Source organism: Pelobates fuscus, chromosome 12 (genome assembly GCF_036172605.1).
Source record: "Pelobates fuscus isolate aPelFus1 chromosome 12, aPelFus1.pri, whole genome shotgun sequence".
In the NCBI taxonomy this organism is placed as follows: domain Eukaryota; kingdom Metazoa; phylum Chordata; class Amphibia; order Anura; family Pelobatidae; genus Pelobates; species Pelobates fuscus.
The window spans coordinates 3,174,109-3,194,889 of NC_086328.1; the positions used below are offsets into that span (position 1 = coordinate 3,174,109).

General features: G+C 43.5%; 1 protein-coding gene across 1 annotated transcript in view; it reads right to left on the reverse strand.

Annotated features, from left to right (window-relative positions):
• Positions 1 to 504: 504 nt before the first annotated feature.
• Positions 505 to 20,781, reverse strand: part of GLG1 (golgi glycoprotein 1) — a 30,536-nt gene continuing 10,259 nt past the window's right edge. The window contains exons 2-26 of the mRNA XM_063438052.1: positions 18,862 to 18,894; positions 17,215 to 17,301; positions 16,179 to 16,394; positions 15,689 to 15,892; positions 14,826 to 14,897; positions 13,082 to 13,265; positions 12,621 to 12,835; positions 12,414 to 12,535; positions 11,051 to 11,152; positions 10,781 to 10,934; positions 10,279 to 10,416; positions 10,033 to 10,119; positions 9,867 to 9,929; positions 9,660 to 9,773; positions 9,450 to 9,538; positions 9,229 to 9,346; positions 8,708 to 8,800; positions 8,287 to 8,424; positions 8,078 to 8,201; positions 5,962 to 6,104; positions 5,614 to 5,715; positions 5,424 to 5,531; positions 5,028 to 5,148; positions 4,447 to 4,553; positions 505 to 3,399 (exon numbers count right to left, since the gene is read on the reverse strand). Of these exons, the coding sequence (XP_063294122.1) occupies positions 3,232 to 3,399; positions 4,447 to 4,553; positions 5,028 to 5,148; positions 5,424 to 5,531; positions 5,614 to 5,715; positions 5,962 to 6,104; positions 8,078 to 8,201; positions 8,287 to 8,424; positions 8,708 to 8,800; positions 9,229 to 9,346; positions 9,450 to 9,538; positions 9,660 to 9,773; positions 9,867 to 9,929; positions 10,033 to 10,119; positions 10,279 to 10,416; positions 10,781 to 10,934; positions 11,051 to 11,152; positions 12,414 to 12,535; positions 12,621 to 12,835; positions 13,082 to 13,265; positions 14,826 to 14,897; positions 15,689 to 15,892; positions 16,179 to 16,394; positions 17,215 to 17,301; positions 18,862 to 18,894 (3,102 nt within the window). The 3' untranslated portion in view covers positions 505 to 3,231. The remainder of the gene's footprint in view (positions 3,400 to 4,446; positions 4,554 to 5,027; positions 5,149 to 5,423; positions 5,532 to 5,613; positions 5,716 to 5,961; positions 6,105 to 8,077; positions 8,202 to 8,286; positions 8,425 to 8,707; positions 8,801 to 9,228; positions 9,347 to 9,449; positions 9,539 to 9,659; positions 9,774 to 9,866; positions 9,930 to 10,032; positions 10,120 to 10,278; positions 10,417 to 10,780; positions 10,935 to 11,050; positions 11,153 to 12,413; positions 12,536 to 12,620; positions 12,836 to 13,081; positions 13,266 to 14,825; positions 14,898 to 15,688; positions 15,893 to 16,178; positions 16,395 to 17,214; positions 17,302 to 18,861; positions 18,895 to 20,781) is intronic.

Sequence of the window (20,781 nt, forward strand, 5' to 3'; positions counted from 1 at the left end):
CTGAATGTGAGAATATTGCGATTAACCCCATAAATACTGAATGTCAATATATTGCGATTAACCCCATAAACACTGAATGTGAGAATATTGAGATTAATCCCATAAATACTGTATGTCTGAATATTGAGATTAATCTCATAAATACTGAAGGTTGGAATCTGCAACTTATTCTCTCCCTCCCCACACACACACACACACACAATCAGGGTGTTTCCTGTGTCTTCGTATTTGAGACACAGGCAGTATCTTCAATTGACATAATGTCCCCAATGTCATGATTACCAGTATCAGGGTGTGTAATGGGCGAACATGGAAGTCTGTGAGAGGGAAAGGGATTAGCGGTATGAATCCAGGGTCCAAATTAGGTAAACAATGCTAATGAGAGAAACTGGGTTAGGGATTATGGTAAAGAAATAAGGTGGACAGATATCAAATCAAAGGTTCTAGGCATATATAAAGTAATAACGACTCTGTAGTGCAAAACATAACCAACACAACTCCCGGTTAACAGTTTGGTTTTTTATTAAATCTTCCAATTTTATCTGTACAGAAAAAAAAAAAAATGCACAATATGTTCGGGACATTGGTAACATTTTAATGACACACAATGAAGAGGAAAAAGACAGTCTGATTTTATACACAGAGGAAAACAATTTACAAAAATGGATTCATGGAAGAATGAATAAAAGAGGCAACGGATATTGATTTCTTTTGACATCAGGTAAGTCATTCCCTGTCTGGGTAGATGAGGTGTCCAGTGTATGTCCTCCAAATGTCATGCTGGAGGGGTATTCGAGCTGTGCTCCTTGAAGGGAAGGCCTGTAATTACACCATTCTAATCTGCCCTTAGGGTTTCCCAAGAAGCGTTCAATAATTTGCATTACATGCACTCTAGACAGAATTCAAGGGACTGGATTTGCCATAAGGGAGAGAAAGACTGTTTAAAACTAAGAGTGGCTTTCTAAAAAAAGGAAAAATACAAGCACTTGTATCAAAGATTTTACCTATAACAACCCATAGGTTCTGACTATAATTCTACATCTTGCTTGCTACTGAATTTTGGAAGAGAAACCATTTATTTTAGACAAACCGCGTATCCTGGTCTGGAAAGAGAGACTGGATCACGGGCACTAAGACAGGTTAGGTACCAGGTTAATGATCCAAGCTTGCTTACCGAGAGCCACTGAGGGCGGCGGATGGCTAGTAAGCAGCTTCGCACATTGACCGCTTCTTCCTCCTCAGCTGCGGTCAGAGAATGCAGATCTGAGATCCCTTGTTAAACACCTAAAGCAGGTTTGTAATCCAGGGCTATTTACCAAATCATGATTTTACACTGTCTTGTATATCAGTGGGTCTACGTCTGATTGTAATCTGAAGGCAGACCGAGAGCTATAGCCGGTTTGGAGATAAATAGCAGATGCCCTCCCTCACACCAGTTATTACAACTACGTCTTGGCAGCAAATATTTAGCAAGCCGTTTTATTTTCAGATATTCTCTAAACAGCCACCTGTAGACTACTGGCCTGGAAAAAGCACCCATAGACTTAAGACAGAAAATCTGTGAACTATACTGACAGATTGCAAGCCCCGCACTGATCGGCTGCTAGAGGCTACGGGGTCACTGTACTAAAAATCCCAATTCAGAACAAAAGTTAGAGGGTGTTCTGCTCAGTAAAGAAAGAAATCAATGGGCTAATCCATGTTCTGAGAAGGGAACCGTTAAAATAGTTAATTCCTGGGGATGGAAAGGGTTAAACCAACTGACTAGCAGCTGTATGATTAAAAGAACCTGTTGTGTGCCAGTCAGCGGTTATTAAAATGAATGAACCGCATTCTATAGAATAATAATTTAAGGATGGTGTTTAGTGTCATGTAACCATCCATTAATATACAGGAACTTAACTAAAGCAAACAGGGCTTTGGATGAAGTAGGAACAAAAATGATCCACATGTTTCACAAAATATTCACATTCAAGACTTAAAGGTTACTGTATCCTCCAAAAACAAAATAATACCACTTTATATGGTTCAGATTTGGGGGGTCTCTAAAACAGGGGAGCATTGCTGGTATAAAAGGGAGACGGGGTCCCCACTTGGCACCTCTGGGTCGAGAGCAGGATGAAGGGAGATTCAGGAACGGCCACCCGTTTTATACCAGCAGTGCAAGCAGGGTGGTGGGCTGGGCCCCCACACATTGAACAAATTCAGCAGAGCAATTCTAAAGTCTCAAAATGGGATTGCATGATGATCTGTCGGAGCCTAACAACTTGCAGCAAAATCAAATCCCCAACAGGTTTCACAATTCATTCATTATTGGAAAGAGCAGGATTAGTAAAACAGGTCAGGTTTAAAGACAGAAACGGAGGTTTAAAGGTGCAACTTGTGGCTTTAAAAACAGTAATGGGGTGTCTGGTAGAACGTCTTCTGCTTATCCTTTAATGTGGAAGACAAGAAGCGCAATGAAAAAAAAATGACATGTTTGCATGATGGCTGTGATTAATCAAGGATTTTTACTGTAACTAACGAAAAGAAGAGAGGGGGAGGGGACAGGCTGCACCATTAAAAACTCCTGTTTACATGATGGTTGAAAGTTTAAATACCCCAACATGATTCTTCGTGCAAATCTTATCACTAAAGCACATTGCTGGGGGAGAAAGGAGTGTAGAGGAGGAGTCCCAAAGTTCAAGGTTTTGGCAGACCAGGAGCCAAAAGGTTTGCACAAATCCCTTCTCACAGACGTCCAGGCTCAGGAAGGGTCAGAAAGTGCACAATCCTTAATACCCCCACACATCCCAAGAGCATGAGGCAGAGAGAGCATCCCCGAGGCACGTCCTTAAAATAATTAAACATACTCCCAAAGACAAAAATAAAAAGTTAAATCCAAGAGAGCAACACGGCACTAGGTAAAGAATGGATTCTGTGCGGGGATCGAAGGCCATTTCAAGTGGTCGGGGTTATAGTTGGCGTCTGCAGCTGGTCAGAGTAACTGTGGGCTAGATGAATAGAAGGGGAAGAAATGCGGATTGTGACATGGGTGGAGGAGAAGAGGACTTATCCCAAATATTTCCATTGCTCCCTCCAAATTCCACTGCAGTTAAAAGAGTGGGAAGGAGGAAGATGGGACTGGACTACATGGGAGAGCTGTACACATGGTGACAGGCCTGCCCTCCCTCCCCCAGTGCCCCTACTTTTCAAAGCTCTTGATCGGGGTGAAGGAGGGTGTCCATGGCTCTATCTGTTTTTCATCTCACGTGTCACCCTCTTGGTGATGCGCCCACAAAAAAGGCCCCCAAAAAACAGCACACACACCCCAACCATGAGGATAGACAGTAAGTAGTTTTTGGACGGAGAGCTCATCACTTGCATGGCCAAGTCGGAAAAGCCTTCAGCTGGCGCCACCTACAGGATGAAAACAACAAGTTCACACAAAGACTGCTCAACCAGAATTGTCTTTTCTTTCATATAAAGTGTATCCCTACTTATACCTATATATCATTTTGTTCAGGAGAAACCGAGCTTGCATTTCACATCAAAATATTTAGCTATGAAACATAATTTACAAGTAATTCTAAAAAGTGAAAGAAATTAAAACATGCTATTTTCCAAGTTCTGGATGGCATTTTAACCCCTTAAGGACACATGACATGTGTGACATGTCATGATTCCCTTTTATTACAGAAGTTTGGTCCTTAAGGGGTTAAAGGGACCAAATTAACTTCCTTAATGAAGCAGTTATGGTGTATAGATCAGGCCCCTGCACTCTGCCTGCTCAATTCTCTGCCGTTTAGGAGTTAAATCCCTTTGTTTATGCAGCCCTAGTCACACCTCCCCAGGCTGACGTTTTTACTGCTCTAAAACAATCGTTTGTGATCACCAGAACAACAGTACCCCCCCCATGTACATGTTTTATTTGGATATGGAAAGTTACAGGGTAATGTATAGGGCTTTAAAAAAAATTAAATAAAATAAAATTTATATACACACACACACACACTTTCATTCAAGTGTATATTAAATGTACTATTTTTACAAAATTAAGAGACTTTATGAATTCTATGTTGGGGGATATGCCTGACAATCCCCCTGCAGCCAATCAAGACTCTGAATCGGTGGGAATGTCTGCCTTTTTTGTCAGTTAGCCCCCGCCCCCGATCAGGTCTGACGAGGAAAGGAACTATACAGACTGGAGGGAGGGCACTTCAGCAAGCTAGTGCCTGGCACCGACAATACCAGGCCACAACTGCGCACTATGCCGAGTGGGATTTAATAAGGACAGTGCACTCAATCCTAGCCAGGGAGGCATGCTTCACTGAGGGGGCTGTACTGCTGACACATACTAGAATGAATGACTACCAATGGCACACAGAGAACTGTCTACTGGCAGGAAGGATAGCACTGATCAATGTGACCTCCCCCTCGGGGTTTGTCCTAAAAAGGAACAGATACCTTGGCTGCATAACTCCACATATCCAGCCGATCCTGGAGCCGTTTCTTGCACTCGGGCTGCAGCCGGACCACTTTATCTTGTAAAGCTTCAATCAAGCAGGACATCTCTGCAGGACAGGAAGGCTCATTGTCAGTGCCAACATGGACGATTAAAGTACACTTTAATTCCCCCAAATTCACACATTACTAAATTCTGACTGGGAATCCAATAACGTGTCTTCGGTTTGTAGCTTAATGAGAAAATAGAAACCTGAATATATTGTGGCTGAATTGATATGGCATCTTTAAGCTATCATTGCAAAAATCAGAAGAATATTATTTAACTAAACTAGATGGCAAGGGTAGGAAACCGTCGGCACTCTAGATGTTGTAGACTACGTCTTCCATTGACGATTTGCCAGCATTATGGCTGTCTGAGCATTATGGGAGAGCCGAAAGTCGGGTAAAGCCCTGCTCTTTAGCTTATAGCAGCAGTGAACACAGAGAGACCTTCCTCCATCAACCCAGACAGACAATTGGAGACCCAGTGATGGCTGTACACAACGTGTAACTATGAGATAGAGATGGTAACAGATACTCACGCCTTCCTCTGCCAGGTGGAATCGCAGCACAGTGATGCTTTAAATCTAACGCGCAGGCTGTGTGCAGGACAGGATCCACAAAAATATCAGCTTTACTCTCCTTCAGCATGTTCAGCACTTCCTGTCATGGATTCAAAGGGTTAAACAGATCTAAAAAGTCACATCCATTCAAGCAACAATCACCTAAAAGAAGACTACACAAACCGTACTTTAGGTTACCCACTAAAACGGAAAAATGTGAACGATGGGAACTTCCTTCCTTTGATGTATTAGTGAGGGCAAACCTGACTCCAGTCTAAATGTGCTTTATTAAGGTCAATAAAAATAGGTAAAGGGATGGCTGCGATAAACAGCATTAGGAAACCATCACCCCACGAGAACGTCGGATTCATTTACCTTTTTGCAGCCATTAGATTTAATTTTCAGTAAATTCATTTTCAAACATTCTTCCACCTGTCCTGTGGGTTCCTGGGCAGCGGCCTCTTCACCGCACAGAGAATTGATCTGTTGAAAGATGAAATGAATTATGGACAAGCCATATACAACATTTTCCACCTCGCCCTCAAGATTTGCACAATGTAGTTACCTCTTCCGAGCACTGGATCTGCAGCTGGGGATCAAGGCGGTAATCCAGAGCAGTTTCTTGGATAATTATACGAATCTGGTCCTCACAGTCTGTAGATAATCGCTGGGAAACAGAAATAAAACAGTCACAAGCCGTTGTTTGTTTAATGGAAACAGAACACAAGCACACTTGTACAGGTTGCATTACAGTTTGGATGGAAATGAATTCTGGGTCGTAGAGAGATTGACGCTCAATAGAACACCCTAAAGTGCTAACCGTTTAAAAGTCAAAGCAGACCCACCATAAGTAGAGCGGAGATAAAATAAAGGCTTAGTTATCGGACTAATGATTCTATTCCCCATTGCTCACCAGTTCTCCATATTTGACTTTCAGGCAGGAGATCACCTGCCCTTCCAGTTCCTGGTCATCTTTTGCATTATTCAGAATGCTTTGGCAGAATTTGGGGATGTCTGCTTTGCAAGATTTCCGCAGTAAAGGATTGAGCCGATAATCTGCAGCATTAAAAAACAGATTTCAGAACAGTGAAATGAGCCAGTATAGAGAGACAGGCAACATGTAACCACTCAGCAGAGACATGGACCAACATAGAAAGGGACCCGACGCGTAACCAGTCACGCCGAGGAGGGCACAAGGACCCGACGCGTAACCAGTCATGGGGAGGAGGGCACAGGGACCCGACGCGTAACCAGTCACGGCGAGGAGGGCACAGGGACCCGACGCGTAACCAGTCACGGCGAGGAGGGTACAGGGACACAACGTGTAACCAGTCACGGCGAGGAGGTTACAGGGACACAACGTGTAACCAGTCACGGCGAGGGGGGTACAGGGACACAACGTGTAACCAGTCACGGCGAGGGGGGTACAGGGACACAACGTGTAACCAGTCACGGCGAGGGGGGTACAGGGACACAACGTGTAACCAGTCACGGCGAGGGGGGTACAGGGACACAACGTGTAACCAGTCACGGCGAGGGGGGTACAGGGACACAACGTGTAACCAGTCACGGCGAGGGGGGTACAGGGACACAACGTGTAACCAGTCACGGCGAGGGGGGTACAGGGACACAACGTGTAACCAGTCACGGCGAGGGAGGTACAGGGACACAACGTGTAACCAGTCACGGCGAGGGGGGTACAGGGACACAACGTGTAACCAGTCACGGCGAGGGGGGTACAGGGACACAACGTGTAACGTGTTTGGATTCCAATATTGTTGAATGGGTAAGGCAGTGGATGAGTGACAGGCAACAGAGGGTTGTAGTCAATGGAGTATATTCGAAGCTTGGGCTTGTCACCAGTGGGGTACCTCAGGGATCTGTACTTGGACCCATTCTCTTTAATATTTTTATTAGTGATATTGCAGAAGGTCTTGATGGTAAGGTGTGTCTTTTTGCGGATGATACTAAGATATGTAACAGGGTTGATGTTCCAGGAGGGATAAGCCAAATGGAAAATGATTTAGGTAAACTAGAAAAATGGTCAGAGTTGTGGCAACTGACATTTAATGTGGATAAGTGCAAGATAATGCATCTTGGACGTAAAAACCCAAGGGCAGAGTACAGAATATTTGATAGAGTCCTAACCTCAACATCTGAGGAAAGGGATTTAGGGGTGATTATTTCTGATGACTTAAAGGTAGGCAGACAATGTAATAGAGCAGCAGGAAATGCTAGCAGAATGCTTGGTTGTATAGGGAGAGGTATTAGCAGTAGAAAGAGGGAAGTGCTCATGCCATTGTACAGAACACTGGTGAGACCTCACTTGGAGTACTGTACACAGTACTGGAGACCCTATCTTCAGAAGGATATTGATACCTTAGAGAGAGTTCAAAGAAGGGCTACTAAACTGGTTCATGGATTGCAGGATAAAACTTACCAGGAAAGGTTAAAGGATCTTAACATGTATAGCATGGAGGAAAGACGAGACAGGGGGGATATGATAGAAACATTTAAATACATAAAGGGAATCAACACAGTAAAGGAGGAGACTATATTTAAAAGAAGAAAAACTACCACAACAAGAGGACATAGTCTTAAATTAGAGGGACAAAGGTTTAAAAATAATATCAGGAAGTATTACTTTACTGAGAGGGTAGTGGATGCATGGAATAGCCTTCCAGCTGAAGTGGTAGAGGTTAACACAGTAAAGGAGTTTAAGCATGCGTGGGATAGGCATAAGGCTATCCTAACTATAAGATAAGGCCAGGGACTAATGAAAGTATTTAGAAAACTGGGCAGACTAGATGGGCCGAATGGTTCTTATCTGCCGTCACATTCTATGTTTCTATGTTTCTATGTAACCAGTCACGGCGAGGGGGGTACCGGGACACAACGTGTAACCAGTCACGGCGAGGGGGGTACCGGGACACAACGTGTAACCAGTCACAACGGTAAAACCAAAACTGTAAGTTTTGAATAAATGGTCAGCAGTGCAGATAAATCACTGTGTAGAAGTTAGATCTAACCTGTGTTTTGCGTAATCTGCCGCTTGGTGATCATCTGTTTGCATTTGGGATCCATGGTTTCAGAGTTCTTGTTCTGTTTCAGACAATGCAGAATGCCCTTTGAATCTGTATCGCTGCAGAATCTCTGTAAAAAGAAGAAGTGTTGACTTCTCGCAGAGGAACAGTATTCAATTCTACCAAGTGGAGCGATGACACAGACCGATCTATACCTTGATCATCTGTTTGCACACCCTCATTAATGTATAATCTAGTTCCTGGTCCATCATTTCTGTCTCCTGGAGTTTGAAAACCTTCTGGTGGCATCGGGAGGACAGGTGTTTCTTGCCCTCCTTCAGACACTCAATAATCTGGAAAAAAAAAACAAATAAGAGCAGATCGGTCAGATCTTGGATGACTCAGCAGCACATCTGGTTATTAAGTTTCCCTGTAATTTAAAATCAAAAGGAATTAAATAATATTGACACAATGGTTTATTGCAGGGTTTGGTACCAAATACTCCATGCGACCGACATTATGTCATCACATGTTTACAAAAAACAGTAAGCCACAATGTAATTCAATGATCTCCATTATAAAAAGCACAGACTGGCTCTCCTGAGCTTCACAAGGATCAGTGCCACGACTGCTCACCTGGGCGTTTCCATAGGGCACGTTAGGACAGATGCTCTTGATGTCATTCTTACAGGCCTCGTACAGCTCCGGCTCCAAGCGAATGTCCTCAGACTGGGAGAGAAAAGACACAGTAAATGTCAGTCACTACGTGCCTGTGAACTAATACAACGTGATGTTAAATAGACACCGGATTAGGGTCCGTGCAACACACAGTTGGATGTTTTTTCACCCGCCTGTGCTAGATTGTGCAGCGGTAGGATAAGAAATCCATCGGTAAGCAGGAGGCAATCATTACATTCACATTTGTGGGACAGTTCACAAAATTTCTCATTACTGTTTACTCTGACGTAAGTGGAGACGCTGCTCTCTTATTAATGCAACTGATTTCTTGGTGTGCTGGTCATGTGGTGATAGGCAATAAAACTCTTGGGATCTATACAAGCGCCGGCTTCAGATACGGTGACATCACTGACAGCACAAGGGATAGAGACTATAGAAGTTATTTGAATCCTGTCCAATATCCTTCTGATCACACCCACCATCTCCAGCTCTTCAACCCTCAGCTGCTTCCGACACTTGAGTGAAACGCGTTGGTCTTTGACCTCTTGGAGAGTATCATTACGGACAGTAGTGCTGAGGCAAATAACAACATCAACCCTGCAATGAGAACAGCGGCGTTTAACGATGAGGTAGAACAAATGGTGACTAGTCATCGTGTGAAGGAATAAAGAAGGAGACCTTTAAGGATGGAAACACTTACTTCTTTTTTATATTTGGACACAGTTTGAGGACATCTTCTTTACAGGCCATTTTGAACTTGTAGGAGAATCTAAAATCTTTCATTTGGACCTGGCCAAAAAAAAAAAAAAAAAAAGAATAAAAATGCAGAAGATGGCATGAAAAGGGGACACCTTAGAAGACTGTGGTGTACACATGGTTAGAGAATAAAATAATGGCGAGCCCGTCTTACCAATTGGAAGTGAGTGACCCCTACGGCACACTTCTCGTTCATCTCCTTTTGGTGCTTATTCTGTATGAGACACTCCATGAGATCACCCGAGTCAATCTGATTGTCAGCCACCTCCTAAATGGGAGCACAGAGAGCGCGTCACATCACACTAGGACAAAAGGACACAATTTCCAAAATCTACCCCAAAGATGGCCAACGGTCACTTACATGGCAATATCCCTGAATGATTGGTTCACAGGCCCTCATCAGAAGAGCTTCAATCTGTATGTCCTGGGAATTAAAAAGAGACACCAGGTAAGGATACATGCAAGAGAGAAACCGGTTACAAGACCCCATCCCAGCCAGTGTGGGCACAGCCCATCCTTCAGCTCACCTCTGATTCCAGCTCAGTTAGGTTACCCACAACCTCTCTACAGTCCACAAGGAGGTCGTCCAGGTGGTCTTGCAGACACTCCAACTCCTGCAGAAGACAGACACAGAGTTTGCTGTAAGAGGAACACCTGGAAACATTTAGTAATGCTCACCAACATATTATTGCCATCAAGTGAAAGGCACGGCATTCTACAAAGGGACTGGCACAGTTTGAGGAACAAGATTAATGTGCAGTCACTACGCTCACCTGACCAGTTTCTGTCTTCTCATTGCACCACTTGCCCAGATCACTCATGCACTTGGCCTGCATCCCAGGATCCAGCTTCACATCGAGCGCCCGCTGGTGGAGAATACGGAGCACCTCCGCACGGCATTCACGAGACAGCTACAGGGGACAATAGGAATACTTACATTGAACCACAGCACACACTGTATAACAAGAACTTTATAGGCATACGGCAACTCCAGAGGACAGTGTGAAAGGGCCCAAACTGCCGGAACCTTTCCGGTTGTTACATTTGTAAAATGTCATTAATTAGATTCTCAGGATTGCTGTACGGTCTGTGAAGTACAGAGAGCACTAGAGCTGTAGGTTTGGAATGAAGGTTTTAATAAGTACAATGCATTGTAGCTGGTTAATCTCAGGACATCTCCAGCTCCTGCAGTTGGAAACGTTTAGTTTCACACTGTCCCCTGGTTCTGGGATGACTGGTAAGAGACTATTTCCCTGTGGTTTTCACTTTTCTTACCCTCCTTCCCTGCTCCTCAGTGCGGTAGGCATGTCGGTAAAGACAGGAAAACACAGCCCCTGCTGGCATGGTCTCACTGGTATCATTCCAGCCATGAGCAAAGCAGAGTCGCGAGGCGTCTCCCTGGCACTTGCGGTAAAGAATGGGATCTAGTCTGCAATGTGAAGAGAATCAGAGATTAGAACATCTCACAGCTGAGCAATCCTCCAAACCATAGGACGTCTGGTCTGACACCTCAGCAGCCAAAGAGAAACTCATGTTTAATCTTACTTCCAATCACGGGAGATAAAGTACTGCAGTTCTAACAAGCGATGTTCACACTCTTCCACCATCTTCTCTGTGTATAGGTGTTCCATGAGGCAAGACAGGATCCTGCAGGAAGGAGAATGATAGACGTCAGCTCAGGATGTGGCGCAAAGTGTTGTGCTCCACCACGTGAAGAAACCCATACATGTGTAGCCAGATTGTCATCTTCACAATCATGTGACACCATACATGGCTGCACACACTGCAGTTCTCCAATCCATGAGAAGCATTTAATACCACACAATCTCTGTGTATATTTAGTGCGGATGTCCGATATCAAACAGATTTAATAATGGAGTCTCTGTATCCCTGGGCATTGCAAAATGTAAACAGTGCCCCAAATTCACTTCTTTGAGGTGCTTGGATTTTGTCGCTTGTAGTGTCCTTTTAAATACATATTCTGCTACAAAGCACAGGGTAAATGTGTTACCGCCATTTATGATAAACGGCACCTTTCACATCAATCTAGATTTACCATTAGGCTGAAAATACAACGTGTAGATTTGAACTACGTATCTCACAGGAGAAATGAAAGAGCTCAGGGTCGCATTTCACCATAGAGTTTAACACGCAAATGCCTGTTACTTTGACAATATTTACAGGATTTATTTACTAATCGGTGAAATTTGCGATACTGTAATGCACAATGTTTTTACTCCTCTTTTTGCAGACTGACGGATGATATAACAATGATTGACAGTAGCGTGGATTTCATAGTTATATTTCTCATACCACATACACGTTAACTATTGGGGGATGAGTAAAGATGAGGTTACAAATTCTGGCACATGATTTGGGGACTCTTTTGGTATGTACTTCACAAGTAACGCCAAGCCTCCATAGCCAGCCAGTAACCAATCTCATGCTGATGAGTTGCATTAACAACGAAACGGCTGTTCATGACTGGTTAGCTGGCCTTGCTCCTCTTCCTGAGTTGTGGTTCAAAGCTGTTTATACAGCAGAGACATACTCCAGGAATCCATGTATAAAGTAGAATTATGAGGCAAATAGGTGGTTCTTTGTTGAGCTCATTTGCATATGCCTACCCAGAATCCCTTGCAGTCGTGAGAGTACTGTTAAAGTGAGATTTTTGTGGGAAAAGCAAGACTTATGGCTAGACTGGTGTGTGTATTTGTGTTTAGCAATGTATTAACCATCCACTTTCATCAGCACTTTTTACTATTTTAATTATATATTTCTCAATGCTCCAGAATTTACTAATTAGTACATTAACGCTTCCTCTGAAGGCTAACTCTCAGAACGAAGACAATTAACATGGCAGAAACCTGACACATTGTGATACACAGAGGGCTACACCAATACTCACATGGGGTCTCCAGAACGAATGTGCTTGCAGGCCGTCTGAATGACAGATTCGCAGGCTTCGTTCAAAGCGCGGTCAATGCGGTAATCATTTGCAGGGTCCACCTCCTGAACCAAGGTTTGGAGCTGAGAAATTGAGGGAGGGTAGTTAAAAACCAGCACGAAGGCACGTTGGACATGGAGTGACCAAGCAACACAAATCTAAACTTACCGCCGACTGACATTTCTCAGCAATGTTACCCTTCTCTCCACGAGCAACTTTCATAAGGCAGTGCAAGGTGCGCCCCTTCCTATGAAGTCCCGAGCAATGGTGTTCGATCTCCCCCCTGCAGCCCAGGATGATCTCCGGGCTCAGTGAAAAGTCCTCCATCAACATTCGCCTGTAATCCAGCATCTCTCCCTGGCACTCACTGCTTACCGTGCGCCCTAAACCAGACAAACCAGGTACAGAGAACAATACTTGTGAAAACTGACAGGAAGGCGAGGAGTACAGGCGCTAAACAAGCAGCACAGCTAGAAAATTTATTAAAGGCTTTAGTGGGCAATGAACCATGGCTCAGAGAAATTATGTGATTGACACAAGAGATCTGACCAGAAAGAACAGCTGGCAACGTCAGAGGAATCAATTTACCAATTCAATTGAACACGGCAAACCAAATGGCGTTCTCATACCTCTGTGTACAACGGACTCCAGGCAAAGTAGGAGGTAGGAGAGACGCGCCTCCCTGGAACGTGGGTGATTCTCAACATTGCAGCGGTATTTCTTTAGATCAGCCTTGCAGGACTTTGCTAGAGAATAACTTATCTTGTAATCCTGAGCTATGAGTTTCTGTCTTGTGGTGAGTGCATCACGGCACTGCGGGGGAAATAAAAAGGTATTAAGAAAACGTCAGCATTAACCTGAAAACTAGAGAAAGAAGTTGTATAAAACAAAACAAGACGTTGTTACAGGACAGCACAATAGGTTGACCCAAGACGGGGCACAGCAATAGGGAACTCTCCATCCTTAAAAAAAGTTAACATTTTCATTGACAGAAAATTTCTAAAGCACCTATTAGATGTTGCTAACTCCCCTCTCCAAGTGAGTTTGCCACGAGCTCCTGGAGGAGCCTGCTTGCCAGCCTTCTGCCCACAGACTATGGGCCCTGCAGGGAAACCTGTAAAAGACTACCAAACGTGACCGACCGTCAGCACTGATTTCATGGAACTGTTTTGGGCAGAGGACCATGGGCACGGTCGGTCAAAATTATGACTTCCAGGAAATTCCTGAACCCCTGAACTGATCTGGGTGATTTTTGGATATGTTGGTCACCCAGATCGGGGCTATTGGGGACATAACTTTTGTGGGGTTTGTATGTGTTTTAAAGGTATTTAGGGGTTTTTGTAATATTGTATGTTTTTCAGTTCCTGACTCACTCCATTATCTTTCAGGCACAGAGGAGTAGTTTGTAATTAGTCCCCTCTCAGGTCCAGGGGAGGGATTATCCTGTTTTCTGTGGGAGTGTCAGGTGCGTGCTTAACGGTGTCCATAAATGTATAAAATCAGGCCATCTGGCTAGATTAAAACATCGCAGCTCGTACTCCCAGAACTATGTGTCGTCTGATTACTGGGAGAGGAAAGGGTTAATCACTAGTCACAGTTCCAGTGGGGAGGATTCAACGGGGTAAAGTCCTTATCAGGGCTAGAGCTCCCAGGACTGAGTGCCGTTCAGTGCAAATTCGCCATTCGGCTCCAGGACCCCAGTCAAGCCACGGCGACTGTGGGCAAGAATGCTGAGGTTTGTCCCCTGTTCCAGCTAGGAAGCGGTCCTTGGCGGAGGTACCCAGCCGGGGTACAGATGTGTTATATATGAACATTATGCTAAAGGGCTACAGATGTACAGCAAAGTAGGGTCGTGTGCAAGCACATGTAACCCAAAGTAAATTTTAAATGGACATTCCAGACCCCTAAAGCAGTTTTGCTTGCTGAAAAGCTTAATTTACAAAAAGTGCAGATTTCAATAGGTTAACCTCAATTAACCTTGTTACACCCCCTGGCTGTCAGACAACCGGTCCCGTTACTTCCTGGTTTATTTAGCTCAGTGAAGATAAACTCAAGAGGCAGCAATTGCCCAGAGCACCTGCCTTGCAAAGACTTCTCATTGAGCTGCATTGGGTAGTCTGTGATTGGACAGCCACAGAATGTCTTGGCGGGGTTAGAAGGGGAGGGCTTGCAGAGGCTGCAGAGTGTCCCTTTACTCATTCTGCATCATGTGATCACTAGTGGTAAAGAACTTCAACAAATATTACATATTTAAAATAATTCACTTCATTTTCATACTGTAGACAGAATAGGTGATGCAGACAGCAGTGACACAATATGATAGAGTGTGCAGTTATTTAGAAACTGGCCCAGAGACTCTGCAGTGTAACATACCCGCTCACTCATGGACTCCTCGAACTTATGGTTAAACAGACACTTGTACACTCTTCCTTCTCCAGCTTCGATCTGTAGAATGGCAAAGAGGACAGACAGAGGATATAAACAGACGTACAGATTCTTTTTCTAAGTTGGCCGATGATGGCAGAAGGAGCATGCAGTCTCACAAGGTGGAAGAATTGCTGCTGTGACAGCTTTATATACAGTGTTACATTTCTGATTGCAAGCTTTTAAAATGACTCTGATGCAGCTGGTTTGAACATTTGCCTTTCTAGGATAAAAACGCCAAAGGGAATCTGGAGGTATTAACAAACACATGACACGTTTGCAAAGAATATAATGGCTTCTAGTGCACAGGCACATTGTAATATGTGGTGTAGAAATGTGAAATTCTGATATGGATTTTAAAGCTTTTTTTAATAGCAGTTACGGTGTGCATTCTTGCCTTTGGTGGCGTATCCTTTGCAATCATTTATTAATTTGCTCTCTTTTTAGGGCCTTATCCCACGGTTTCAAAGGTCATAGCAGGTTTCACCAAAAGGGCAGAATGGTTTAAGGGAGCCTAGCAATCTAAGTACACAGTCGGCCTGCTTGTTGCTTTAACAGGTTCTACAGTTTCTGTTTAATAGCTGGGCACTATGATTTCCCAGCATGCACCTTTCCTCCTTTCGGATTGGTCCTTCTCTTTAAATTAGGGTGACAAGTTTAGCAATTGCTGCAGGGATATGATAAATACCCACAATGCACACAGCATGATATATATGAAATATTTTAAGTAAAGGATCACAAGAGAAAGCATACACTGTATCTATTGATTTCTAGTTTTTCAGTTGCAGTGGATACCAGAGCCAGTTACTCACAGCCTCACAGAATCGCTCTCGGTCATCTCGACAAGCGAAGTAGAGGTGACGGTCCAAATGGAAGTCGTCTGAGGAAAGTTCTGCCACTCGCAATATGGCCTGTCTACATACAGCAGAAATTCGCACACTTGGATTCTTCTCCTCGGCCTCATTAACCACTGCTTTCTCCAGACAGGATACAACTTCACCCTGAGAGTGCGGATCCTGAACACAAAATCAGTCAAGTCAAAATGCAAGCAGATTTCAGGAGAGGAAGTCTTATTTCAGAGCCTATGCAAGGTATATAAACAAAGAACTCAGACAATCCCTACAGCACCAAGTCCTAAATCCAGTGGCTTTAGCGGCTGGTGTAAGGGGAAGGGGGGGGGGGGGGGGGGGGAAGGTTAGGCAGAAACATGCAGTAAGTCCAGATTTCCCTATTGAATGACAATGATCAAGGCCTTTGAGACAGTTGGTCACAGTTTATGGACATTCTCCCCATACAGCTCACCTTCTCTCCAGGACGGATACTGCCACATTTCAAAGCATTGATTTCAGCATTGCAGTCCTCCATGAATCCGCAGATGAGTCGATAGTCACTGTAAATGATGGTTGCCATGTTGGTGATGTACTGTTGGCACTGATATTCTGTGATATTACCACGGTGATCCACCAAACAGGAAACTACATATCCTTTGCCAGGGATCTCATCAGCACATTCTTTCAGCTAAGAAATTAAGCAGGTGGTTATACAACAACCCTGTAATTCCCTTCCAATACACCCTACTCCTGTATCCAATCTATAAAAACCATCTACATCTAAATCAGTCAGATTCTGCATCACTCATCCCATTAGTACCAGTTAGAGGGGAAGCAGGAGATTGGTTGCCGGTTATCATAACTCTCAATGCACAAAATAGATGGATAAGTAATGCTGTTGGCTTCTGTACAGGGTACACACAGAGTTCAATGGGTCAGGAGGCGACACACACAAAGAGTGCCCAATTCTGGGGCAGAGTTATAAAAGTGCAATCACCATAGAAACCAATGGAATGTTCCTGCTGCTTGCTGCACAGCTGTAACAATCACCATGGAAACAATGGAATGTTCCTGCTGCTTGCTGCACAGCTGTAACAATCACCATGGAAATCAATGGAACGTTTTCGTACGTACGGTGTAAGGAACTTGAATTTAAAAAAAAAAAAAAAAAACTCCTCTCTAAAATGCATTACATCATAGCTTGTCTTGGCTGTGTCCCTTTAAGATAAGCAGCCTATCAAGGAATGTATATAATTATTGGTAGGGTGTGTTTATGATTGCCGCTGTAGACAAAGTGCAATCTTTGCCAGTTATCTTATCAGACTCAGGAAGCAGTCCCTCAGTAAGGCGGTCGCTGTGTCTGACAGGAAATACTATAATCACGTGGAAATTCTAACTGACTGTAGCATTGAGCATGATGGAGGACTCCAGCTCTGAGTCCCATAAACCAGCTATCTTGTTCCGTAGCATTACGGTGTGCAGAGAGAAATCATTCACACAGCACTCACCGAGGACAGAGTAGATTTGCAGATCTCCTTGGCCACGGACTCAAACTTGATATCCTTTGTGAGATTGAGTTTGTAGTTCCAGAGCAGCTACAATAGAGAGAGGGAGTTAACATATGCTGTGTAATGAGAGGAATAGTGACAAACAGAGCTGAAAATGGCTTAACGCTGCCATGCCCTATCAGAGAATACGTACACTGAGGATCAAACTCAAAGATTTGGGAAAAACTAGTTTTAGGATTTTCTTTAGAATTTTTCATAAATTCCAATTTGTCTAAACAGCAATTGTACGACATGGCTGGAGGCTTTATATTTTGCATTCTTTCTTTACTCAAACTCCAAACAAAAAATTAAACCTTTCAAAACTCAGAAAAAGTGCATAATAGGAGTGCACAAAGAATCTCTTCCACTTTCTTTGATGCTCCTGCCTCCAACTTCAGAGAAATACGTGTTATACTCACAGGTTTGGGTGTTTATTTTGTATATTTATTTGTGCTCTTCCCTATTTTGTTTGTCCCTAAAGTCACCAGCCTTACTGGGGTCCTTGTTGGCCCCATAGTTGCCCTGTTTGCGGTTCAGTTTCGTGGGTTTCCAGTGTGTCTCCTTCACCTTTTTTGCAGTGTTCAGCTTGCGAGTTTATATTGCTCAGCACAGGTCCCGTAGCACATTTTCTCTGTACTTTTTGGAGTACCACAAGCTGCCATTATGCTGTACATAACACTTTATATTAAACTTGTCTATACATTCGGTACTCTGTTTTATTGCCTATATATTACTGTCCTGCATTATGGAAGAATCTCAGACACATTCTGGGGATTTACAAACACTAATCAATGCTGCAGTGGAAACATCAGTGGAAAAGGCCCTAGCCAGGGTGTTTGGTGGTAGATGAGTTGCGAACAGAAAAATCTGACTCGGATGCGGACGAGACTTTTGGTAACTTACAATACTTGAAAGAAACCTTTGCGCGTGAGATAACCAGATCCAAGGGATCTAGACATATGGATACTGAAGACTATTATTATTGATGCAACGGGACAGTCACGTTTGGAGGTTATATGGAGGTAGAGCAAATAAAGAATGCAAGACACAAAGACTTGTGTCATTATTAAAATATTATTTATGAAAGATAGAATAATCTACAACTCTATGTTATACATGCTGCCAATGCCTTATATTCTAAACAATAGTATGAGCAGTGAAACCTAGAATCACATCCTTTTAAAATCATTGGCAGCTTTGACACATATTCCCAGCAGACAGAAGGTGTACTTAACCTGCATTTCAATCCTTTACATGCACAAGGTGGCCATTAGCATGGTTATCCCTACTTTAACAGCACAGAAAGACACCACCAGCAACTAGCTGGACAATGACAAAGACATGCATGCGCATCTCCTACAAACATGACGTGTCTCTACTAATATGTACTTTGTTAAATAGTCTCCTGGCAGCCATAGACCTGCCCACAATGTTACTTTCTACATACTGCCAGGCTGCAGGGCTGGCAGGGATACACGTTTCCCAAATAATGGATCACCAACCGTTGAATGAAAAAGCAAACAATGGGCATAGCAAGCCTGGCTGGGTGCCTGAACTGACAAAGGTGAGGTGCAGGGGGTGAGTTCAGTAAAAACAGTAAGTACTTACGTGGTTGCAGTCAGATGAGATTTCATTATCAGCCTGAAAACCAAAGAAAGACCGGGTTACGGAGAATACATCGATCAGAATCAACACAATCAGTTACAGAGCGCTTTGTCTTCACATCTTATGTCTGTGCATGCTTCAGCAAGACCCTTTCCTCCCATACAGAACCTACCCCCATGTTACAGGACCCTTACAGTTAATTACAGTTTCATGCCTCGTCAGACCAGGATCTGCGTAACTGGTCACGATTGTGTTCCAATGCTCTGTAATAGCCAAGCAATCCACCATTTGTATGGAGTGCCTGTCGGGACGGTTTCAAGTGTGGCAGTAGATGAAGTACTGACACACGATCAGGACCTGCGTAAATATTCCCTGAGGCCTGGAGAGTGGCCGGCTCTTTATTTACTTTTTTAAACTTAATAACGTGTCTTGATTTGTTTTTGCTCTGTGTAAACCCGCATTTTCTTTCTGTGAGAACTGGTTGAACAGGTTTTTCCAGGGAGATCTTGAAATTTACTACCCAATCACCTTCACAGTTCAACACCAGTAACTACTAGAATCAAACCAGCACAGAGACTGGGTAATAAAACGGGGGCAGACAGGCTGTGACCCGAACCAGAGGCCAAGTAACGCAGGAGGAATTTCACACGTAAAGCCAGCAACTGAGCATGGGGATTAAGAAAGGACTGAAAGTAAGCTCTGCAGGCAATGCTCTCCCTCCCCCCAGTTCCCATAAACATACTTCCCCCAAGGCCAGGACATAACACGATCGGAGTCACAGCAAGTGACAGGGCAAGGAAGGGGCTCCTGCAATCATTAAATACAAAATTAATTATGCGGTTTCCAATTTGGTATTTACTATATAAAGCCTTATAGATCGGACAAGATAAAATAACTTTACATTTTTTACTAAAAGGAGAATCCATTTCCATATGGTCCCCCGTAGACAACTTACTTCAATCTTACTAGGGGTCCATATGATCGTAGCAGACATTTAACATTACAACATTAGCGGATGGCAGCAATCTAACACCACGCTGCCGTTTATAGAGTATTCCCAAACACACACTGAAAATTATAGCGAAAACCAAAACCATATTCTATAAACCTGACAGAACAAGCAGTGCACACACCACCAAGTCTTTCACACACTACATATCCAATCTGTATTCCAAAATGGACAGATTTCTGGGATCCATGTGTTCGAGACTGAAGACGTTAAACAGCAAAACCTAGAGCAAGGACACAAAACAAAAAAAAAAAAAGTGTGTGTATATATATATATATATATATATATAAAAAACACAATCTACTAAAACAACCAAGTGCTCCGATGCTTGATATAAATGTAAGAGTAAAGCAGACGTGGAGCACCAAGCCATACAATGGATCTACAAACTACAGATAAAACAAAGATAGTTTCTATATCTCCCTCTGTGTAATCCAAGAGGAGAGCCAAGGACTGCTGAGGGGAATATCTTTTTGGAGTACCTGCTGGTGTGTGCTTCCTGTATACCTGTTTTGGATCATGCAGCCCGGTGAACAGGGCACCCTTGTGCTGTGTCTTTAGATTTCTGCCCTTCTCTATTCCAAAGGTAAAAATAAATTAAAGTCCCCAGGATTCCAGCTCAAATCCTCTCCATCACTGCCGACTCACGTCCAACGTCTCGCTTCACTTACAGAAGCACAAACAATGCTTCGCACTGAAGCCAAATGTATCGCAGATAAAAAATAGCAAGGGTGTTGGAATTTGCACATTCACTTGATCAACGCGTGTGGGAGATTTTCACCCCATGTCCATTAGAAGATTATCGCTTAATAAAAAGATTTCTTGAAGGAGCAAGCAGTGAACAGAATGTTTGTGCACACCGCTTGCTATTGCTGATTGGAGATTCGTCTGGACTGACTGTCTGATGGGGAGGT